Genomic DNA, 22,701 nt, shown 5'->3' on the forward strand with positions numbered 1-22,701 from the left:
GCCCGCTGGGCTCCTACCTAGCCTGCACTTCCCGGCTTAAGAGCTGTAACGCTTCAGAGCCTGCTAGGCTCTTCTGCTATCTAGCTGCATTCCCCGGCTAAACAAAGAGCTGGCCGGCTCTCCTGGAGCGCCCGGCTGCCTTTCCGCCAGCTAGACTGGCTCCTTATCGGCCTGGCCCGAGCCTGGACCAGTTCAGCACGGAGTAGCAGGGGCAACACCTGGAGAAGATTAGCCAGTGATGGCGGACGCCAGCGGCAGGGGCAGGCAATCCCCCCCTCCCCACTCACGCCCTGCCACCAGCCGGGAGACTGCTGTGGGACATCTGCAGGACCAGGTCCCCACACCCAACCATCTCAAAAATTTCAACCCAGAAATGTTCCTGTCCAAAGGAAAGACTCAGACACAAAATGAAACAGAGACTGATGGCCATCTGTAAGGCCATGAAAGGGGTTTTGGTTTTGGTCAAAGCGCTGGTTGGAAAGCCCGGAGACCCAACAGGTGTCCATTGCCTATAAGGGACCAGCATCCATTTCACTGAACTTCCAGAATCCAGGCACCTAACACGTGGTGTGGAACCCCATTGACCTGCACTGTTCAGTCATGTTCAGGACAATGCAGCCCCACCCAAAGAGAACAAGTAGAGGGCATGACTACAGGCCTCAGACCCTAGAGATATTTACATACTAATGAGATGCCTGAAGACCAGAGGGCAGAGCCAATTAAGCATTCTTCCCCAGCCCCTTCCCCCTCTTCCTCCCTATTTAACTCAGGTCTGCCCTGAGTTTCACTGGGGTGCACATCCAGATTCAACCATCATCCATCATGACAATAAAGCTGTTTTGGAAACCCAAAGACTTTCTTATGTCATTGGGCCGGGCTGTGAGGAACCATGGAGAAGGCCTTTAATGAGCCACTGTAGCCACAGCCACTGTGTCTAAGTTCCTGCCTGAAGAAACTTTCAGCATTCTAGCCATCAGACTCACAGCCATTCAGAAACTGGCCCACCTAGGAAGTCATCACATCTGCAGACCAAACCCCTACACTGTTGATCGTACCAAGAAGTGCTTGCTGACAGGAACCTAGTATGTTTGTTCCCTGATAGGTTCTACTAGCACCTTAGCAATACAGATGCAGCTACAGTCAACCAATGGACTGAGCTTGGAGACTCCAATGGATGAGCTATGAGAAGGACTGAAGGAGCTGAAGGGGATTGCAACCCCTTAAAAGAACAATCTCAACTAAACTGAACCCCCTTGAGCTCCCAGGAACTAAACCACCAACCAAAAATTTTACATGAAGGAAGCCATGGATCCAGATACATATGTAGAAGAGGATGTCCTTAGCTGACATTAATGAGAGGGGAGGCTCTTGGTTCTGTGGAGGCTTGATGCCCCAGCATAGGGGGATGCTAGAGCAGTGAGGTAAAAGTGCATGAGTGGATGGAGGAGTACCCTCATAAACACAAAGGAGAGGTGGAAAATGGAAAATGGTATGGGGAAGGTTGTGGAGGGGTAACCAGGAAGGGAAATATCATTTGAAATGTAAACAAATAAAATGATTAATAAAAAGAATATTGTTTATCTTGTCACACCATATATTGAAACAACAAAAATAATCTCAATAAATTGCATTTATACATTTTTTAATTCACACATATATAACAATAATAAAGAAAGAAAAGAGGCTATCAACTCAAGAAAATATTGGGTAGACACCTTAATATCTAACAGAGGACAGAGTAGGAGAAAAGTATAATTGTTTCAATTAAAAATATTTTTAAAACATGGGTCATTTTGAAAGTACCAATAACTGCTAATGAAAGACACTTTACCTTCAAGCACTTCTGCATTACTTGGCTCGAATCTTTCAGTTGCTCAAAATCTATATTTTGAAGGAACATTTCATGGAAGACATGGGCCACAGCATATACAGCATTGTATATATTGTAACACTCATCATTCATAGCCATGTCAAAACTGTGCCATGGTAACCATTCCCACGAATTGCTGGATGTGCAATGATTTGCTGTTTTACAGTTTAATTTTAATATTGAACAGTGAGAATACATCCACCCCAGTCTTTCAGAAGAAAAGTAATGTGTGTCCTTAGAAAGATTCATTCTGTGAAAAAAATTATTTAAAGTTGAAACATCTCCATGATATTGTGAAATAGTGAAAGTCCCATGGAATGAATTAGGGTTGAAGTCTCTTTCCCTTGTGATGACATCCCATTGTGAGGTAGTGAACCAGATTTTCTGTGTGCCTAAATATTTCCAATGTTTAAAGCTCACTTCTAAAGCAGTATTCATTTCTCCATAAATTATAACAACCTTTGATGATGATGTAATTATTTGGTTGTAATATATCTCAGCCCTTGTTGTAAATAACTGCATGTTCTGTGGAATCACGTTCACAAAGGCTAAACAGACTCCATTTCCTTGCATTTCTTCTCTTATATCTAAGAGAAATTGAATACCTTGCTCATCATCTTGGATGACTAGTCCTACCCATGTCCAGCTGAAATGTAACAGCAAGGATACTATGGCTTCAGTCAGGAATCTGTCTTTGGAGGCAATCTGATACAGATTAGGAAACCTGTTCTGATCACTCAGGAGAGGGTGGAATGGTCCATAGGTAATCTAAAGGAAACAGAACAAAAAAGCAACATGAGGAAGAGGGTTGCTATCAAGGTCAGTTTAAGTTGTTAATTGTATTAAGGGACATTTGGAAGTGGTAGGAAGAAATATATTGCAGTTCATGTCTAAAGTAAAACTTATCTACCCACAATCCTCTAAAAATGTAGACTTTAACTCAAATCTTCTAGAAAATTTTATTTTCTCTTAGTCTATCTTTTTTTATTTGAAATAATCTTTGAAACTACATCAAGACTCTGATTATTAACCCTTTGCAAAATATAGATCAAAGAGTATAAACCTACAATACCCAATCTCTTTGATAATGGCAGTTAACAGGCAGTATCCAAACTCTTCCTCAAAAACAAACAAATAAACAAAACATATCTTACCTGTGGAATGAAGTTGAGCTGAAGAACTGTTGCCACTTGTGCAGATGATATCCACAGTGGACCTGTAAGTGCTATTTCACATGTACCGAGATCACAGATGTAGTTAGGAACAGTGTGATGATATTTTGTCATTATATTTATATCAGTGAATAATGATAAATAACCATTGCATTTGCGATTAATATATGCAATTTCCAGAGACTCATTGGGTAAAAGGTAGGGGTCACTGTTTATCTCCTCCATAGCAAAATACAGTGACAGAACATACTGATATATTTTGGAAGGCAAACTGAAAATAGGAAATTATGATAATTATAAATGTAGTACCCAATTGGCATATTTTCTGATTAAATTGATCAAATATTGTAAACTTAATATTAGTCTCCTTAAATTCCTATTTTAAAGCCTTTCCTGTTTTTGGAAGTCCAGTATGCTTGAGATCATTAGAGATCCATAAGAATTTTCAAATTCATAAGCATTCCTTAAATTAAATGTTTGTTTTTCATAAAATCCACCTGATTTCATTCATGTTATATAGGGAACAAGCAAAAGATGTATATGCTATTCTGAGCCTGAAATGGGCCTCTTATGAGACAGTCTATCTTCTCCTAACTTCATTGTAGAATTGTCATCATCAAGCAGTGTGATAAAAACACTTTACTCACTATGGAGTTTGTTGCATTTTCTCACAGTTCACTGCACCAAGACAGTGATACAGATGATGAATATACAGTTTGTATAAGGTTGCAACAGTTGGCCACAAAGATCTTTTAAACACATTCTTATAGAATGAAAATATTACCATCCTACTTTGCTTCTCTTGTGTATTTATTCCCATTATTCTAATCATTTTCTAGTTGCATCTATAAAATATTGAATGATAAATATCTCAGCTAATAATAATCATCGAATTAGTTCACAATACCTCACTATTATTTGGCCCATTGTATAATATAAATTTTCTTCCTTTAAGATGGGCCAGGCATGATGACACATTACAATAGTTCTAGCATGAGAGAGAGAGAGGCAGGTGAATGTCTGAGCTCATGAGCAGTGTACAAAGCTCTAATTCTAAGAGAGTTCCAAGACAGTGAGCAACACACAGAAATACTGTCTCAAAAATAAAAACACAACAAGGGTTATATCATCATATTGAACTAACATTTATTTTAGTAGGTAAGAAATATCCAAAATTTTGCTATGGTGTTTATCAACTCATATTTTATATCTGGCACACATTTGCTTTAACACAAATGACCCCTTTCTAAATTTGCTACCCAGTTTTTCAATCTTACCTAAGAATTACTTATTGAATTTTACTTTTAAAAATATTGTATCATGACATCATCCATTTATTCATTTCACATTTTCTGTACATTACTATTAGTCTTAAATTTAATTAAATGTATTAGATCACCATTTTATGGGGGTTTTACAGCATCTCAAATGCAAAAAATTGGTCTTTGTTAGCAACTGAACATCTACTTTTGCCTTATTCATTATTTTGTTCTTTCATGTCCTAATTTTCCTCATTTGCCCCTAAATACATGTGATATTTTGTGTGTATCTATGTATTCTGTCTACGGATTTCTTCTAAAATATGTCTTACTGCTTTACATTAGCTTTTACTTTGTTCCCTTTCACCATAAAGATTTCTCCAGTTTTTTAAACTAGTGGATTTATAGTTTTTATTTTCAATTTTTTGTTTCATTTCTTTAACCAATATATATACAATCATTTTGTTTTTTGATTTTGGGGGTTTAAAATAGTTGATCTAGCGTGTACATCTATTTTAGTTCTAGATAGTATTTTGGTTTAGTGTAATTGAGAATACCTAATTTGTTTACATTTTATGACTTTTCCTTACATGTTTTGACTTTAGATATTCCAAGACACCGAATTCATGGAGTCTTAACTGAAGGTATTTTTTTCTGTATAAAAATCTTAGATAGGGTGCTCCAGAGACACTTCAATACTTAGAAGCAGATACTGATTTTATAGAGGACCCAAATTGTTTAATCAATAGAAAACATGCCAGCCCATAATCACTTGTCATTCCAACTTCAAGGGACTTGAAGCCAACAGCCTCCATTAGCATCTTCACTCACCTGAACTTATCCCCATCATCTTTAAATGTAAATAAATAAATAATATATATATCTCCAAAAACTTCAAATTGTGGATTAGACCTTAAATCCAAACAGAATGTGATTGGTTATTTTCATGACACATGTGCCACTATCAAACCTATAAGCATTGGACTTCTTAGTGATCATTGTTTCTGTGTCTTACAAAGTTCCATAAGAGTTATGATTTATTTTTCTCCTTCATTAGTGTGAATAGCACCTTCTAGATCTATGAATGTTAATCACTATGGAAAAAAAACTTGCGCTGTGTAGCAGCTTGTTTTATCATGCTAACTGTGGTACCCAAAAATTCTGCTTACAGTGTTCCACATGTAGGCTAAAGGAAGTCTGCTCTGTTAGGTCTGACTGTGAAATAAAAGTTGCACTGGCCAAAAGCTGAGCAGGGAGACAAAAGCTGGGATGGTATATTTCCCAGACAAGGGACAAAGGGAAGAAGAGGTTCCACCATGAGAGGGTTGTAGGACAGACCACACACCATGATGGAACAGGAACATGAGATGGCTAAAATATAGGTACAAAGGGAAAGTGGCCACATGGGATGCCTGCCTGCCCAGAAGAAAACAGGGCAACAAAGCTAAGATGTAGATTGAGAAAATGTTAACTCAGGAATAGCAGAGGGGAGTATGTAAGTTGTATGTCATTTTATTCATGAATTCAGAGAACTCTGGCAGGTGACAAAAAGTATGATCATCTGCTGGAAGCTCAAAGTGGATTGACAATTCAATTTACCACTACAGATGTTGTACAACATGGTGGGCTAGTACTAATAAAAATTATTTAGAAATTCTCAGATGGAATATACACACACCATGATGGAACATTCGGAGTTAGGGAGAATTGGCTTCTTAGCAGGCTTTGCATAAGCTACATGAGTATTTCTTTCTGCAGTTCAGAACTAATACAAAAAGTTTGGGCTCAGGGGCAGTTGGAACCCCTGCTGTGCAAAAAGATAGGGTGAATGAAGGTAGAGAGAGAAAGAGACAGATGGTAGAAGCTGCCTGCATTCCCAAAACAGATACATAAAGAATAGTGATGAATTGAATTTGATTTAATTATTTTTAAGGGATTGTAATGGTAATTGATTAAATGTTTTCAAATATACATGGAATAAAGAAGTCCAGACCTTTGATCTCAAATGTAGAAAACAGATACAGAGATAGAAGGAAGAGTGAATGAGAAAAATGCATTAAAAGAAAATTTAAAATGTCTATACCAGGGCAGAACTTGGGATATTCAAGCATGGTCTACATGGGGTTGCTTAGATTGGTATGACAAATATCAAGCCTGGAAATAGTAAGTAGAATGGAATTTAATTGAAGTTAAATACATAGATGAATAAATATTTTAAGGCTTTTGATATGAAATTGTTCATCAAGAGCAGGGGGTAAGTAGAAAAAACTTATCTCAGACAAATAATATTCAAGTTATATAAAGATACAGGGAACATATGTAACCATGGTGGTATGAATCTCCATTGAAAAGAACACTTAAGTATACAGATGAATAAATAACGTAAGTCTAGATCTCATATAGGTCCGGGCTAGAGATGGTAGGGGAGCACAATTTCAACAGATAATAATATTTGTTTAGAGTGTTTCAACTGCTTTAGTTGTTTTAATTATCAAAATGAAGATAATTATAAATATTGTGGTATTTATAATTTTTAAATTTTTTGTGAGAAAGGTCAAGCTATTAAATTAATGCAATGTATACCTTTAATGATTTCCAGTTCCTGAACCAAGAACATACTATTTTGGGAGAGAGGCTCTGTTTTTGTGTTGACAGGAAAGGAGAAAAGACTTTGGACCCCTTCCAGAGTGATATAGATCAGATATGACAGGGGAAGATATCCTGAAGATCTTAGCTACAAAAAAGAAAAATTCAAGAAAATCAAACAGTATCAGTAACTTGATCTGCTGGTTCCTTGACATGTGAACAACCCTATAACTGCTTCGATAAAAAAAAAAATGTCTCTAGCAAAAACTTTAGGTAAAATTATACAATAAATCTTGTTGGGTATGGAATCCTTAAGACTTTTTTGCCCTCCACATGGCATGAGTGAAGATTTAATATTATTCATTATTGATTAAATTAACTCACAAAAGGATAGTTGTCTTTCATCTGCTCAAATATAGAACATAAATTCATTCTTAACGCATCTGTAGCCCTTTGGCTGGAACAGATACCTAAGGGTTCTGCTCCCATGAAGACACCATATCCTGAGACATCCTAGAGGAGCTGCTGCACTCAGAGAACAACAAGTAAAATCCTTCTCCCACTACCCTATGCCCCAGAGCTACAACTGGGAAACTGGGGAGCTCAGGACCCATCAGTCACCCAAACACTGCCCCTCCAGAATACCACTCACCTTCCACCCCTTGCTTGGTTCTTTTGGCTGGTATAGCCACATAGCTGGTCTGCTCCTTTGAAAACACCATATCCTGAGAAATTCTAGAGGAGCCACTCCACAAAGAGCAGTGAACACTGAGCTGGTCTGCTCCTGTGAAGACACCATATCCTGAGCCATCCTAGAGGAACCACTGCACTCAGAGTAGCAGGATTTTAGGATCCCAGAGGAAGCCTGAGTCCCAGGAGTTCCTTCACCAAGGAACTCAGGATATCAGGGTCACAGAGACATCTGGACTCTGAGGAGTTCAGACACAAGCAAGATAACTGGAAAAATAGACTCTAGACAGAGACAGTGAGTTCAGGTAGCACTAGGGTTAACCAGATGGCAAAAGGCAAGTGCAAGAGCATAAGCAACAGAAACGAAAGTTACCTGGCATCATCAGAAACCAGTTCTCCCACCATAGCAAGCCATGGACACCCCATCCCACAGGAAAAGCAGAATTCAAAATTAAAATCACATCTCATGATGAGGATAGAGGACTTTAAGAAGAACATAAATAACTTTCTTTAAAAAGTACAGGAGAACACAGGCAGAATCCCTTAAAGAAAAACACAAAAATCCCTTAAAGAAATGAAAGAAAACACAACCAAACAAGTGAAGGAATTAAACAAAACCACCCAGGAGCTAAAAATGGAAGTAAAAACAATAAAGAAATCTCAAAGGGAGACTAACCTGGAGATAGAAAACCTAGGAAACAGGTCAGGAATTATAGATGCAAGCATCATCAACAGAATACAAGAGATAGGAGAATCCCATGTGCAGAAGATACCATGGAAAACATTGACACAACTGTCAAAGAAAATGCAAAATGCAAAAAGTTTCTAACCCAAACATCCAGGAAATTTAGAACACAATGAGAAGACCAAACCTAAGAAAATTAGTTATAGATGAGAGTGATGATTCCCAACTTAAAGGGCCAATAAATATCTTCAACAAAATTACAGAGGAAAACTTCCCTAATCTAAAGAAAGAGATGCTGATGAACATAGAAGAAGCCTATAGAACTCCAAATAGACTAGACCAGAAAAAAATTCCTCCCATCACATAGTAATAAAAACATGAAATGCACAAACAATGAAAAAATACTAAGAGTAGTAAGGGAAAAAGGTAAAGTAACATATAAAGGCAGACCTATAAGAATTACACCAGACATCTAACCAGAGACTATAAAAGCCAGAAGATCCAGGACTGATATCATACAGACCTTAAGAGAACGCAAATACCAGCCTCAACTAATATACTCAGCAAAACTCTAAATCACTATAGATGGAGAAACCATGATATTTCATGACAAAACCAAATTTACACAATATCTTTCCACAAATCCAGCATTTCAAAGGATAATTGATGGAAAACTCCAACACAAGGAGGGAAACTGCGTGCTAGAAAAAGAAAGGAAGTAATTTTACAACAACCTCAAAAGAAGATAGCTACACAAACCTAATTCCACCTCTAATAACAAAATTAACAGGAAGCAGAAATCATCTTTTTCAATATCTCTTAACATCAATGGACTCAATTCTCCAATAAAAAGATGTAGACTATCAGATGGGATACATAAACAGGACTTAGAATTTTCCTGCATATAGGAAACACAACTCAGTGACAAAGACAGACACTATCTCAGAGTAAAAGGATGAAAAACAATTTTACAAGCAAATGGTCCCAAGAAACAAGCTGGAATAGCCATTTTAATATCAAATAAAGTCAACTATCAACCAAAAGTAATTAAAAAAAATTAAGTAAGGACACTTCATAACTCATCAAAGGAAAAATCTACCAAGATGAACTCTCAGTTCTGAACATTTATGCTCCAAATGCAAGGGCACCCACATATATAAAAGAAACTTTACAAAAGCTCAAAGCATACACTGCAGCTCACACAATAATAGTGGTGAATTTCAGCACCCCATTCTCAGCAATGGACAGATCACAAAAACAGAAACTAAACTGAGACACAATAAAATAACAGAAGTTATAAACCAAATGGATTTAACAGATATCTATAGAACATTTAATCATAAAACAAAACAATATACCATTTTATCAGCAGTTCATGGTACCTTTTCCAAAAATAGACCATATAATTGATCACAAAACTGCCCTCAATTGATACAAAAAGATTGAAATAATCCCTTGTACCCTGTCTGTTTACCATGGACTAAGTCTCTTCTTCAATAATAACCAAAACAATGGAAAGCCCACATACATGTGAAAACTGAACGACTCAATGATGGTATACTCAATGATGACTTGGTCAAGGGAAAAATAAAGAAAGAAATTAAAGGCTTTTTAGAATTTAATGAAAATGAGGACACATCATACCAAAACTTGTGGGACTCCATGTGAGCTCTCAGAGAGAGCATACATTAGCAACTTGACAGCATACCTGAAAGCTCTAGAACTAAAAAAAGAGGCAAATACACCCAAGAGTAGTAGACTGCAGAAAATAATCAAAGTCAGTGCTGAAATCAACCAAGTAGAAACAAAAAGAACTATACAAAATATCAACAAAACCAGAAGCTGTTTTTCTGAGAAAATCAACAAGATAGGTAAAGCCTTAGCCAGACTAATCAGCGTGCACAGAAACAGTATCCAAATTAATAAAAGCAGAACTTAAAAGGGAGACATAATGACAGAAACTGAGGAATTTTAAAAAAATCATCAGATCCTACTACAAAGGCTTATACTTAACAAAACTAAAAAATCTGGATGAAATGGACAACTTTCTAAATTTAAAAGTTAAATCAGGAACAAATAAACCTTCTAAACAGTCCCATAACCCCTAAAGAAATAACAACAGTCATTAAAAGTCTCCCAACCAAAAAAAGCCCAGGATCAGATGGTTTTAGTGCAGAATTCTATCAGACATTCAAGGAAGATCTAATACCAATTCTCTTCAAACTATTCCACAAAATAGAAACAAAAAGAACACTACACAATTTGTTCTATGAAGCTACAAACACTCATACCTAAACCTCACAAAGACCCAACAAATAAAGAAAACTTCAGACCAGTCTCCCTTATAAATATTGATGAAAAATACTCTATAAAATTCTCAAAAATTGAATCCAAGGACACATCAAAACAATCATTCATCATGATCAAGTAGGCTTTATCGCAAGAATGCAGGGGTAGTTTAATATTGGAAATCCATCAATGTAGTCAACTACATAAACAAAATCAAAGAAAAAACCACATGATCCTCTCACTATATGCTGAGAAAGCATTTGACAAAATTCAACATCCCTTCATTTTAAAAGTCTTGGAAAGATCAGAAATTCAAGGCCCATATTTAAACATAGTAAAAGCAATATACAGCAAACTAGTAGCCAACATCAAACTAAATGGAGAAAAACTTGAAGCAATCCCACTAAGAACAGGGACTAGACAAGGCTGACCACTTTCTCTTTACCTATTCAATATATTACTGGAAGTCCTAGTGAGAACAATTAGACGACAAGAAGAAGACAAAGGGCTACAAATAGGAGAGGAAGAAGTCAATATATCACTATTTTCAGATGACATGATAGTATACTTAAGTGACCCCAAAACTTCCACCAGAGAACTCCTAAACTTTATAAAAATAAAAAACTTCAGCAAAGTGGCTGGTTATAAAATCAATTAAAAAAATCAGTAGACTTCTTCTATTCAAAGGATAAACAGGCTGAGAAAGAAATTAGAGAAATGACACCATTAACAAGAGTCACAAAAAATATAAAATACATTGGTGTGAATCTAACCAAGCAAGTGAAAAATCTGCATGACAAGAACTTCAAGTCTCTGAAGAAAGAAATCGAAGATTTCAGAAGATGGAAAAATCTCCCATGCTCATCGATTGGCAAAATAAACACAGTAAAAATGGTCATTTTGCCAAAAGCAATCTATATATTTAATATAATCCTCATTAAAATCCCAACTCAATTCTTCACAGAGTCAGAAATAAAAATTCTTAAATTCATTTGGAATAACAAAAAAACCAGGATAGTGAAAACTATTCTCAACAACAAAATCACTTCTAGAGGAATCACCATCACTGACCTCAAGCTGTACTACAGAGCAGTAGTGATAAAAACTGCATGGTATTGGTACAGAGAGAGGCAGGAAGATCAATGGAATAGAATCAAATACCCAGAAATGAACCCACACACCTATGGTCACTTGATCTTTACCAAAGGAATCTAAAATTGTCCAGTGGAAAAAAGACAGCATTTTCAACAAACAGTGCTTGTTCAACTGGAGGACAAGATATAGAAGAATGCAAATTGATCCATTCTTATCTCCTTGTACAAAGCTCAATCCAAGAGGATATAGGACCTCCACATAAAACCAGATACACTTAAACTAATAGAAGAGAAGTTGAGGAAGATCGTTGAAGACTTGGGTACAGGGGAAAAGTTTCTGAACAGAACACCAATGGCTTATGCTCTAAGATCAAGATTTGACAAATGGGACCTCATAAAATTGCAAAGTTTCTGTAAGGCAAAGGACACTGTCAATAGCACAAAATGGCAATCACCAGATTGGGAAAAAATCATTACGAATACCACATCTGATAGAGGGCTAATATCCAATATATACAAAGAACTCAAGAAATAAGATTCCAGACAACCAAATAACCCTATTTAAAAATGGGGTGTAGAGCTAAACCAAGAATTCTCAACTGATGAAACTTGAATGGCCAGAAGCACCTAAAGAATAGTTTAGCATCTTTAGTCATCAGGGAAATGCAAATCAAAACAACGCTGAGATCCCACCTCACACCAGTCAGAATGGCTAAGATCAAAACCTCAGGTGATAGTAGATGCTGGTAAGGATGTGGAGAAAGATGAACATTCCTCCATTGTTGGTGGGATTGCAAGATGGTGCAATCACTCTGGAAATCAGTCTGGCGATTCCTCAGAGAATTGGACATAGCATTCATTATCTGAGGACCCAGCGATACCATTCCTGCTCATATACCTAGAACATGTTCCAACATATAACAAGGACATATGCTCCACTATGTTCATAGCAGCCTTGTTTATAATAACCAGAAGCTGGAAAGAACCCAGATGTCCTTCAACAGAGAAATGGATACAAAAATGTAATACATTTACACAATGCAGTGGGACTCAACTATTAAAAACAATGAATTTGAAATTCTTAGGTAAATGGATGGAAAATACTAGAAAATATTATCCTGAGTGAGGTATCCCAATCACAAAAGAACACACATGTTATTTACTCACTCATAATTGGACATTAGCCCAGAAACTTGAAATACCCAAGATTCAATTCACAGACCACATGAAGCTCATGAAGAAGGAAGACCAAGTGTGGGTGCTTCAGTCCTTCTTTGAAGGAGTAACAAAATACTCAAAGGAGCAAATATGGAGACAAAGTGTGGGATGGAAACTGAAGGACGGGCTGTCTGGAAATCATTCCACCTGGGTATCCATCCTATGTGCAGTCACCAAAGATAGATGCTGATGTGGATGTAAGGAAGTGCATACTACCGGGAGTCTGATATAGCTGTCTCCTTAGGAGTCTGCCAGAGTCTGACATACTCAGAGGCAGATGCTCACAGCTAACCATTGAACTGATCAAGGGGTTGCCAATAGGGGTGTTAGAAAGACTGAAGGAGCTGAAAAGGTTTGCTGCCCCATGACGTGAGCAACAATACCAACCAACCAGAGCTCTCAGGGTCTAAACCACCAGCCTGGGAGCACATAGGGAGGGACCCATGGCTCCAGCAGTATATATAGGGGAGGATGTCCTTCTTGGGCATAGGTGGGAAGGAGATCCTTGGTCCCATGAAGGCTGGACACTGAGTATGGGGGAATTTGTGGGTGGGGAGATTGGACTCTGGGGATAAGTGGGGGCTCATCCTCATAGAAGCAGGAGGAAGGGAATAAAATAGGGGATTCCTGGGCAGGGAGGGGATGGGGTAAAGGGATAACTTCTGAAATGTAAATAAAATAGCAATAAAAAATAAAAAGAAACACACCTGTATATCTTGCCCAATTCATACAAATATCTTAATAGTACTAAAACTTTGATTGTAAGATTCATATGTTGCAGAGTTTGCAGCTCTAATAAGATTCATCCATGGGGATGCTAAAGTGACTTGCTATTCCAGCCCACTGCTTCCTGATGCTATTCAGAGATGTGCTTCCAGAACAGGTTCCACAATTGCTTCTGATTCTTGGTTGACTCCACTCATCAGGCCATTCAGACAGATAGAGTCAGAACTTCAGTCAGGCTCTGAGACTTCTAAGCATACATAGATTAGATAACAAATGCTAAAGCTAGCTCTTTTAACCCTAACCAAATTTTCTAATTTTCCTACCCCTCTCAAATCCTTCAAAGATACCCTTATTCAGCAGGAAGAAGTTGTAGAGAATTGTCATTCTGATCCCTTGGGTTTGGGTGTCTTGTTTTGGTTATTTTACAAATTATAGATAGGTTGTCATTTTAAAGGATAATTTGAAAATGGTCATAATTTTGAACAGGGAGGAAATAGATAGGATGGTATAGCCAAAATCTTACATTGGTGGTATTCTTTAAAATTGATTAGAATTGAAGTTATAATTTTATAATGGTACAGAATTTATACATTGATGCAAATTTAAGGTTTTCATTGGTATAAATTTCTTATATCACTGCAACATTTGAAATTAATATTGTTACTCTTAGGCATTTTGCCTATGCAACTTACTTAAGAATATATACTTAGACTGGTCCTTCAAATAACTGCTATTGCAAACTGTTTAGGATTATTAAGTAAGGAAAGTTAAGAACAAGACAGTAAACTTATGGCTATACTAGATTCTGATCTACTAAAGTGATTCTGATCTATTAAAGTGTTTCTACAATATTCAAATAGAAATATCTAAGAGTACTCAAGATATAACAGTTCAGATACACTTTATATACATAGTCTTCACAAACATCAGAAATCCACAGAACATGACATTTAATATTAATTCATTATTAAAGATCAATTGATTATAGAAATGTCTGCTGCTGACACTACTCCGTTCATGTCTGAAAGATAAAAATTAAGCCTCAAAACCTACAAAGAAGTTGCTCCTGTTAAGGTAAGGTAACAACCTAATAAAATTGTCCTCATTCATCTACAGACAAAAAATATTGTCCCATGTGGGATAGTTGACAGGTTAGGTCTGCCAAAACAGAATAAACTACTCCTTCATAGTTTCTTTTTCATTTAAGGCCTTTCAGATGATCCTGGGCCAGAGGGCTAAAGACAGTTGCTTCAAAGTTCTGAGGAGTAGTAGACTGTCCATTTAGAAGGCTGTCTCTAAATTTGGCTAAGTTTTGGAAGCTATGTTTTTGTGCTTCCTACATATTCTGATAATATTTAATTCTTTCTTGGATTTCTGATTGGGTTGAAGACTAGTTATAGTCTCATAATAAAACTTGAGTTATTTAACATTGAGGAAGATGATTTAAAAAATGGTTTTCTGATGGGAATACAAGTTAAATTCAGAATCTAATTCAGGTATAAAATTGTAAACTTTTAAAGTTCAGGTAAATAATAGAGTACTTTATCTAAGTTAACAAAATCAATGGACTGGATGTTTATAGTATCTATAATACCTCATAGTTTACATGAAAATTATAATAATCTTCAATGTATATTGGGAAGAAAAGGCCTATTTAGTGGATAAAGGGAGAGGGAGCTGTAGCCACTTATGTTCTCATACTAATTGTGTTACCCAAAGATCTTGCTTGCAGTGTCCTGTATGTAGGGTAAAGGATGCCTGCTCCCAGTTATCTCTGATTGGGAAATACAGTTGCCAATGGACAATGGCTGAGAAAGGAAACAAAGGCAGGGCTTTTCGATTTTCCTGACAAGGAACTAGGGAAGGAGAAGGCCTTCTGTCATAAGAGGGCTCTAGGATGGATCATACAGAGTGAAGAAACAGGAAAGCGTGAAGTCCAAAATATAGGCATAAAGAGAAAGTGGCCCCACAGGAGGGCTGTCCAGAAAGAAACAGAGCAACAAAGGTAAAATACAAACTGAGAAAATGTTAACTCAGGAATAGTGGAGGCAAGTGTGTGATATCTGTGGGAAGGTTTGAAAGTGCTCAGCCATTGAACTAGTCAAGTCATTTCAAAATATAAAGGTTGCATTTATGTGTCTTTATATTTGGGAATCCAGAGAACTCTGGATGTTAGCAAGAAGTGTGATCACCCCATGGGAGCTCCGAGTAGATTAACAATTCACTGCTACATAGCTGAGTAACAGTTTATCTTAATTATTCTTCTATTGATCTGATTAAACAGCATGGATAAGGCAACTTTTAAAAGAAAGTGATTATTTTGAGTATGGTTTTAGCATGTTAGAGAAAATGAAGTTAGAGAGAGGAAACAGTTAGAAGCTCACATGTTGATCTACAACCAGTAGGCAGAGAAAGTACACTGGGAATTTCATCATTATTTTTGAAACCTCAAAGTCTGTTCCTAGTTATATACTTCTAACAAAGCCAAATCTCTAATCCTTCCCAAACAATTCCACCAACTGATAACCAAGTACTAAAACATATAAACCTGTGGAAATAGCACTATGTGATAGTTTAAATGGCCAAAGCAATATACTAAAGCATTCTTTCTGAAGGAATACAGAAGACTTATATTTTATTGTGTTACTTAGATCTTAGATAAGGCAGTCAAAGGCAGCTTGAAATAAAATAATGTTTAATGGCTTTGACATCTTTGCCATGTGTTAAAGCTAGTCAAGTGCTAATGTTTGTTCAAACTAATCACTAGTCCATATATAACCAGTAAAGCAATTATATTAACAGAATGAAAGACACTTGGAGAACTTGAGTAGGTTTATAATTATTATATAGGTAAATGCTTTTTACAAATTCTGAGTAAAAGAGTCCTTAAGCCTTTTCACTCCTGTCATTTATACTTATTGTGCCTTTACCTGGGCATTGTGATCACAATTGTAATCTTAGAATGCAGCAAGCAAGGGTTTGAGGATTAGGAGCCCCCAAAAGGCTGTAGCTTCAAATGGAATAAATGGACAAAGATTCTTGAGTGCTATCAAATGTGGTCTAAATGTCATTTACACTGTATTAAAAACAATTGAACTAATATACCTAGTAGCAATATTAGGGTCTTTCCATTCATACACACCTCTCAATTTTAATACATGAATATTTTCACAGGGCTGGGTATCAAACCCTACATGCAAAGCAAATGGTACTGTTGGAAGTTAATCTGTATGCTACCAAAGAAAAAAGGTGAACAACAACCCAGAAAGCAACCCTTTGATGTACAATGGAAACCTGCCTGCAGTGTGCACTAGTGCAATGATGGTACACATCTTATGAGTCTAACCAACCAATATCTGATTGGATTCAAGGCTTATTCCATGAGATGAAAACTATCATCAACATTATTTGACTGACTAAGAACCTGTAACTAAATAGGCTTGGTAACAAGAGGTAAAATGCTTTTCTTCTGCTAAAGGAGTTTAACAACAAAATTTCTTCTAATGACATCCTGCTATACTCTTTATGCCTTCCTCAGATATCAACAAAACCTTCCTCCTACAGTAGATGGGAATAAATACCGAGTCCCACAACTGGACAAGGTATAAATACTGAGGAACCTAGAAACACTTTGTCCTAAAGGAATGTCTCTATGAATTTTATTCCTAGAAAGAGGAGCCATAAAAGAGTATAGGAGCCAGAGGGAATAGAAAACACAAGGGAACAAAACATTCTAAAGACAGCAAGACTCATAAGAAGTAGAGACAAAAACAACATCTCTCACTCAGTAGGTATCTTCAACTGATACCCACTCAGAGATAAAAATTAGTTTTCTGCCATATTGTAGAAAAGGGTATAAAAACCATTTTCAAGTACAGGTCCCATGCTCAGCATATATGGTCAACACAAATTAACTCAATGCTATTCTTTCATATATATATATGAAAGAATATATATATATATATATATATATATATATATATATATATATATAATGTTTCTGGTTTTATGTTTTAAGAGATTTCTGTTCTGATGCGTGTGTCTCTGATTTATTTTCTTGTAGTTTTCATTTGCTGTTTGTTTTACAGCTTGTTCATTTGTTTTGTTCTATCAATGTGGGTTTCTTTTTATTTCCTCTTAGTTTATTCTATTTTTCTTCTTTCTCCTTATTTTTAGTTGTCTGTGTTTTCTAATGAGAAAGCAATAAAGAACAGTGAGTTTTGGTGGGTTAAAAGATAGAAAGAATGTGTGAGAAAGTGATAGGAGGGCAATAATAATCAGAACATATTATATGAAAAAAATTCTTTTTAAGAAATAAATTAATTTACATATATAAAAATATTTATAAAATCACCATCAACTTCTCTACTGGTATCCATGGAGAAGATTAACTTGGCCATCATTCTAAAATGTACTGAGTAAGGTAATTCTAATTTACCCAGATTCAAAGGTTGACAAATAATTTTACTGAAATTATATTGCCACTCTGTGAAGAAATTAAAAATATCTCAGGATAGACTTCTTATTGCTGTTCCAAAGTTTAATTGCTATTTTTTAAACTATATGCATGGAAACAACATAAGTGAACACAATATGTTGTGTTTAAATGTGTGTGTGCATATATACATATATAATAATAATGTATCAATAATCATCAAAAAAAGAGTATATCATCTTATAAAATGACAAGAACATAGGATGGTCTGGATGTAGCAAAGGGCCAGGGTAAGTGACATAATTCCATTCCAATTGAAATATATCATTTCATATTAGTGTGTATAGCTTTTCTGAGTTGTGCATTAGAACAAACAGCTGGGAAGTGGTGGATATAAATCTCTATGCAAAACATGTCATAAGCATTGTTGTTGGTGCATAGCTATCTATAACTCTATATGTACAAGATTCTTGTAATGATTTGAATGAAATAGCCCTCATAGGCCCACAAGAATTGACACTATAAGGAACTGTGGCCTTCTTTAAATAGGTGTGGCTTTGTTGAATTAAGAGAGAAATGGGACCTCATAAAATTGCAAAGCTTCTGTAAGGCAAAGGACACTGAAAATAGGTCAAAACAGCAACCAACTGATTGGTAAAAGATCTTTACCAATTGTACATCTGATAAAGGGCTAATATCCAATATATACAAAAAACTCAAGAAGTTAGACTTCAGACAATCAAATGACCCTATTAAAAATGGGGTACAGAGCTAAACAAAGAATTCTCAACTAAAGAATATTGAATGGCTAAGAAGCACCAAAAAGTAGTTCAACATCCTTAGTCATCAGGGAAATACAAATCAAAACAACCCTGAGTTTCTTCCTTACACCAGTCAGGATGGCTAAGATAAAAAACTCAGTTGACAACAGATGCTGATGAGGATGTGGAGAAAGAGGAATACTTCTCCATTGTTGGTGGGATTGCAAGCTGCTACAACTACTCTGGACGTCAGTCTGACAGTTCCTCAGAAAACTGGCCATCATATTACCTCAGGACCTAGCTATACTACTCCTGGGCATATAATTCCCTTCCCCCAAAAGAGAGTCATTCATGATATGCTTTAATGTTTTACAAGTTGTAGCCAGACCCAGTGTTACTGTCTCTTCCTGATGCTTGTCAACACAGATGTAGAAGTCTTAGCTACCTCTCCAACACCATGTCTGCCTGCATGCCACCATGTTGATGATAATAGGCTAAACCTCTGAACTAAAGGCCAAACTGAATTATATGTTTTCATTATTAACAGATGCCAAAATGTTTTTTTCCAAAAAAAATCACTGACCACAACTCTTGTCTTCTGCAAATGTTCTTATTCTCTTCTCTATCTCATACATGAAAAAGCTTATCGTATGATGAAAATGATACCAAAGGAATCTGTGTTAGGCATACTCAAAAAATGTAGACTGTGATAAATCCTTTTACCAACAGAATTTTTCAGTATTTTTTAGGAATTTTCAAATAAGTAGGTATGCAATTAAATACAGGAAAACCACAAAAGCCAAACAGTTCTAGAGAGTACTACTTTTCACAAAACTGAATAAAAAATATGACTAAAGAGGAACACAATAGTCAAATAAATATAACAAATTAGGTGATCATCAAAGATTTGGTCAACTCACAGAAATGAAGCAAACCAAAATAGAGATTTTTTATAAACTGTAGTAATATACTCAATTACAATTTTGGAAAGTCAAACAAAGAGATTCTGCTTAGGCATGAAGGCTAAATTCATCATTGGAGAATAATCAGTGTTTCTTATCTTGGCTGAAAATTAATAAAAACTTAAGATGAAAGTTGCAAGACAATTACTAAATTATATAGTTTTATATGATTATCATAAAAGATTAAACTGCTTGTGAAAACAGTTCTGAATCACAAAAAATACATCATTATGTACAATATAATATCAACATCTTACTAATTACCTATAATATATTTTAGAGTTCAAAATAAATATATGTATAAGATATAATAGAAAATGGAAGATGACACATGTATGTGTAAATATATATAAATATGTTATTCAAAAGACAGATAAATTTTCCATAAGACTATTTCCATAGCTTGTGTTTCAAATAATCATATTTTAAAAGTAATTTGAATCACTAAATTATAAATGTTTTAATGATTATCTTACTTTCTTTAATTTATAATATGCTTCATATGAATATATATGTGATAACATTACCATATACACCTAACAATCAAGACTATACTATGTCAATATCAAATAAAACAAAGAGAAGACAGATAGGCACAAATGTATTTTAGTAAATCATATTTATATTTTTCTCAGGTTACAAAACCATAAGTATTGTATTCCAAAATCTGAAAGAGGTTTGTCAATTTTGTCATTAACTACTTAACACAACAAAAGATTCTATTAGAAATTTAAGATATTCAAATATGAGTAGGGCATACTACTATGCTGGCCATGTAGAGGAGCTGTATACAATATAAAAACATACTGATTTATATAACTTTTGACACATTGCTGAGTAACATAATGGACAACAGAAAGATTCAGTTTGAACAATCTGGCTTTGTAAGAAGTTTGTAGATATTTAAAAATCTAACATTTTCATAAGTGATACTTTGAAACTTTTGAGGGCCTGAGGCATTTCTAATTATATGCATTATTTATTGTTTGTTTTGTTTTTGGTATCAATACAAGTACTACAACTAGTAGTTTCCATTTTAGGTGGTAGAAACCCAAATATAGTTATAAATATTTGAAAATATTATCATTATTTTAAGTTTATTTACCTCTCTTGACCTTAAGATTTTTAAAAACAACTATGAAATCTTTATAAGTCTGACACACAGGGGGATATGCCATCTCAGGTTTGGAAGGCATATAGTGTTATCATGCTTTCCAACCACAGAAAGCTTTTCAGTGCCCATTTCTGAAGAGAAATGAGAGCTGAGGCTTTCTGCATCCTGATGTAAAGAGAATGGAATGAAGAATAGCAGAGGAAACCCCAAAGCCAATGTTACCATTGCTTACTGTTACTGGAAACAAGGTTTCTTTTATTTTCTACAACTGTTCTAAATTAGTTCTTAATACTTAATAACTGTGCATAATATTGTTACAACTGAAAATGAATGTCATTGGTGTGAAATTTTTACACCCACCAAGAGATGGATACTAGAAATCTCCACAACTGAAAGTCCAAATCCTGCACACATAAAATCAAGACTAAATTTTAGCTGTTTACAATCAGTATTAGAGTGAGAATAATACACATGGTCATAAAAGTATGTGAAGTCTGAAAATATGTGTAAATGTGACATCAATGTTAGAAACTATAAAGACCAAATGTTAAGATTCAAGCATTTTCAACAGGAGTAGAATTGAACTAGTGTGAGACACATTTTTTGCTGTTGTCAATGATTTGTATTATTAATAACCCCATCATTCTTGGATTTGAGAGAGAAAAGAAGCAGCAAAGGTTTCAGTGTCATCTAGTTTTCTATCAAGAGAACAGACATTCTGTTACAATTCCCCAAATGTCAGGTCCACTTATTTGTTGAGTAGAATTCTGGCAATTACTAACACCTCTAATTGTGGACAGAGCATATTTCACAGTGAGGTACCTCACAAATAAAAAATCTAAAAATATCATATCTTTTTGAGGTCTCTAAGTTGGGAGAAGTGTAAGAGAGAGTTTAATAAAAAAAGAGACACAAATAGAAACTGACCCATTAAAGAATATATAATTTGTGTTCAGAAAAATCCTCAAATACACTGTGGCAACTTTCTTCAGTTCTGGTTCAGAAGAAGAAAGAAGTTGTCTTACCCATGTCCGGAGCTCCGACACTGTGTCTATGAGAATCATGAGGTAGAAAACAAAGAATTGCAAGGGGAACTCACCATAATTCAAAGAGATATTTAAAAAAGTCTTTTGGTGCAGGTTCCTTTTCTGTATAAAGGAGAAAAGCACAGTCCTGGGGCAAGTCACCATCACAGTTTTCATTGAATTTTACTCTCCAAAAACACATGTTTTCAGTTGAATTGCATAGAAGAAAAGGAAGCTTCAAGAGCAAAACTATAAATATTGAAGTGAACATTATCTATATATCAGCCACACTGGAAGCCTGAATTGTGCAAAACCCAACAGAGTTACTCAAAAAAGCATGTCATATGTACAATTATGAATATATGCCTGCTTTTATTATGCTTGTGGCTGAAGAGGGCACAAATAAATCTCAATTTTTTTCTTTCCAGTTTGTACCAAATTCTCAAGAGGAATAGAAAATACCTTGGCCTTGAGTTCTGCAGCTGCGTTTGACAGTCAGATGACAAACAGTTTTCAAAACATGTTATGAGAAAAATCTTCAGCTGCCTTGGGGGCTATGATTTTATTCAGGCCCCTGTCTTGAGCTCCTCACAGGAGAGCTCCTTTGTATGACCATATACAATCTCATTAATGAGTTCATTTCACAAAGGAATCACAATCTTAGCTCAAGACACAAGAACCATTATATGCCTCATTCTCTTAAAGAAGTATGGATAAAATTGCAAACCCAATCCAGACCACTCCAAAGCATTCACTGTGTCATATTTAAATTACTCAAAACAACACTCCTGTGCAGAATAATCAGTCATTCAATG

General features: G+C 35.6%; 1 protein-coding gene across 1 annotated transcript in view; it reads right to left on the reverse strand.

The window, feature by feature from the left end:
* LOC117722597 (vomeronasal type-2 receptor 116-like) overlaps window positions 1-22,157 on the reverse strand; it is a 40,708-nt gene extending 18,551 nt beyond the window's left edge. Inside the window, exons 1-3 of the mRNA XM_034521839.1 lie at window positions 21,961-22,157; window positions 3,025-3,313; window positions 1,832-2,638 (exon numbers count right to left, since the gene is read on the reverse strand). Coding sequence (XP_034377730.1) covers window positions 1,832-2,638; window positions 3,025-3,313; window positions 21,961-22,157 — 1,293 coding nt within the window. The remainder of the gene's footprint in view (window positions 1-1,831; window positions 2,639-3,024; window positions 3,314-21,960) is intronic.
* Window positions 22,158-22,701: the final 544 nt, after the last annotated feature.

This window comes from Arvicanthis niloticus, chromosome 17 (assembly GCF_011762505.2).
Source record: "Arvicanthis niloticus isolate mArvNil1 chromosome 17, mArvNil1.pat.X, whole genome shotgun sequence".
Taxonomy (NCBI): domain Eukaryota; kingdom Metazoa; phylum Chordata; class Mammalia; order Rodentia; family Muridae; genus Arvicanthis; species Arvicanthis niloticus.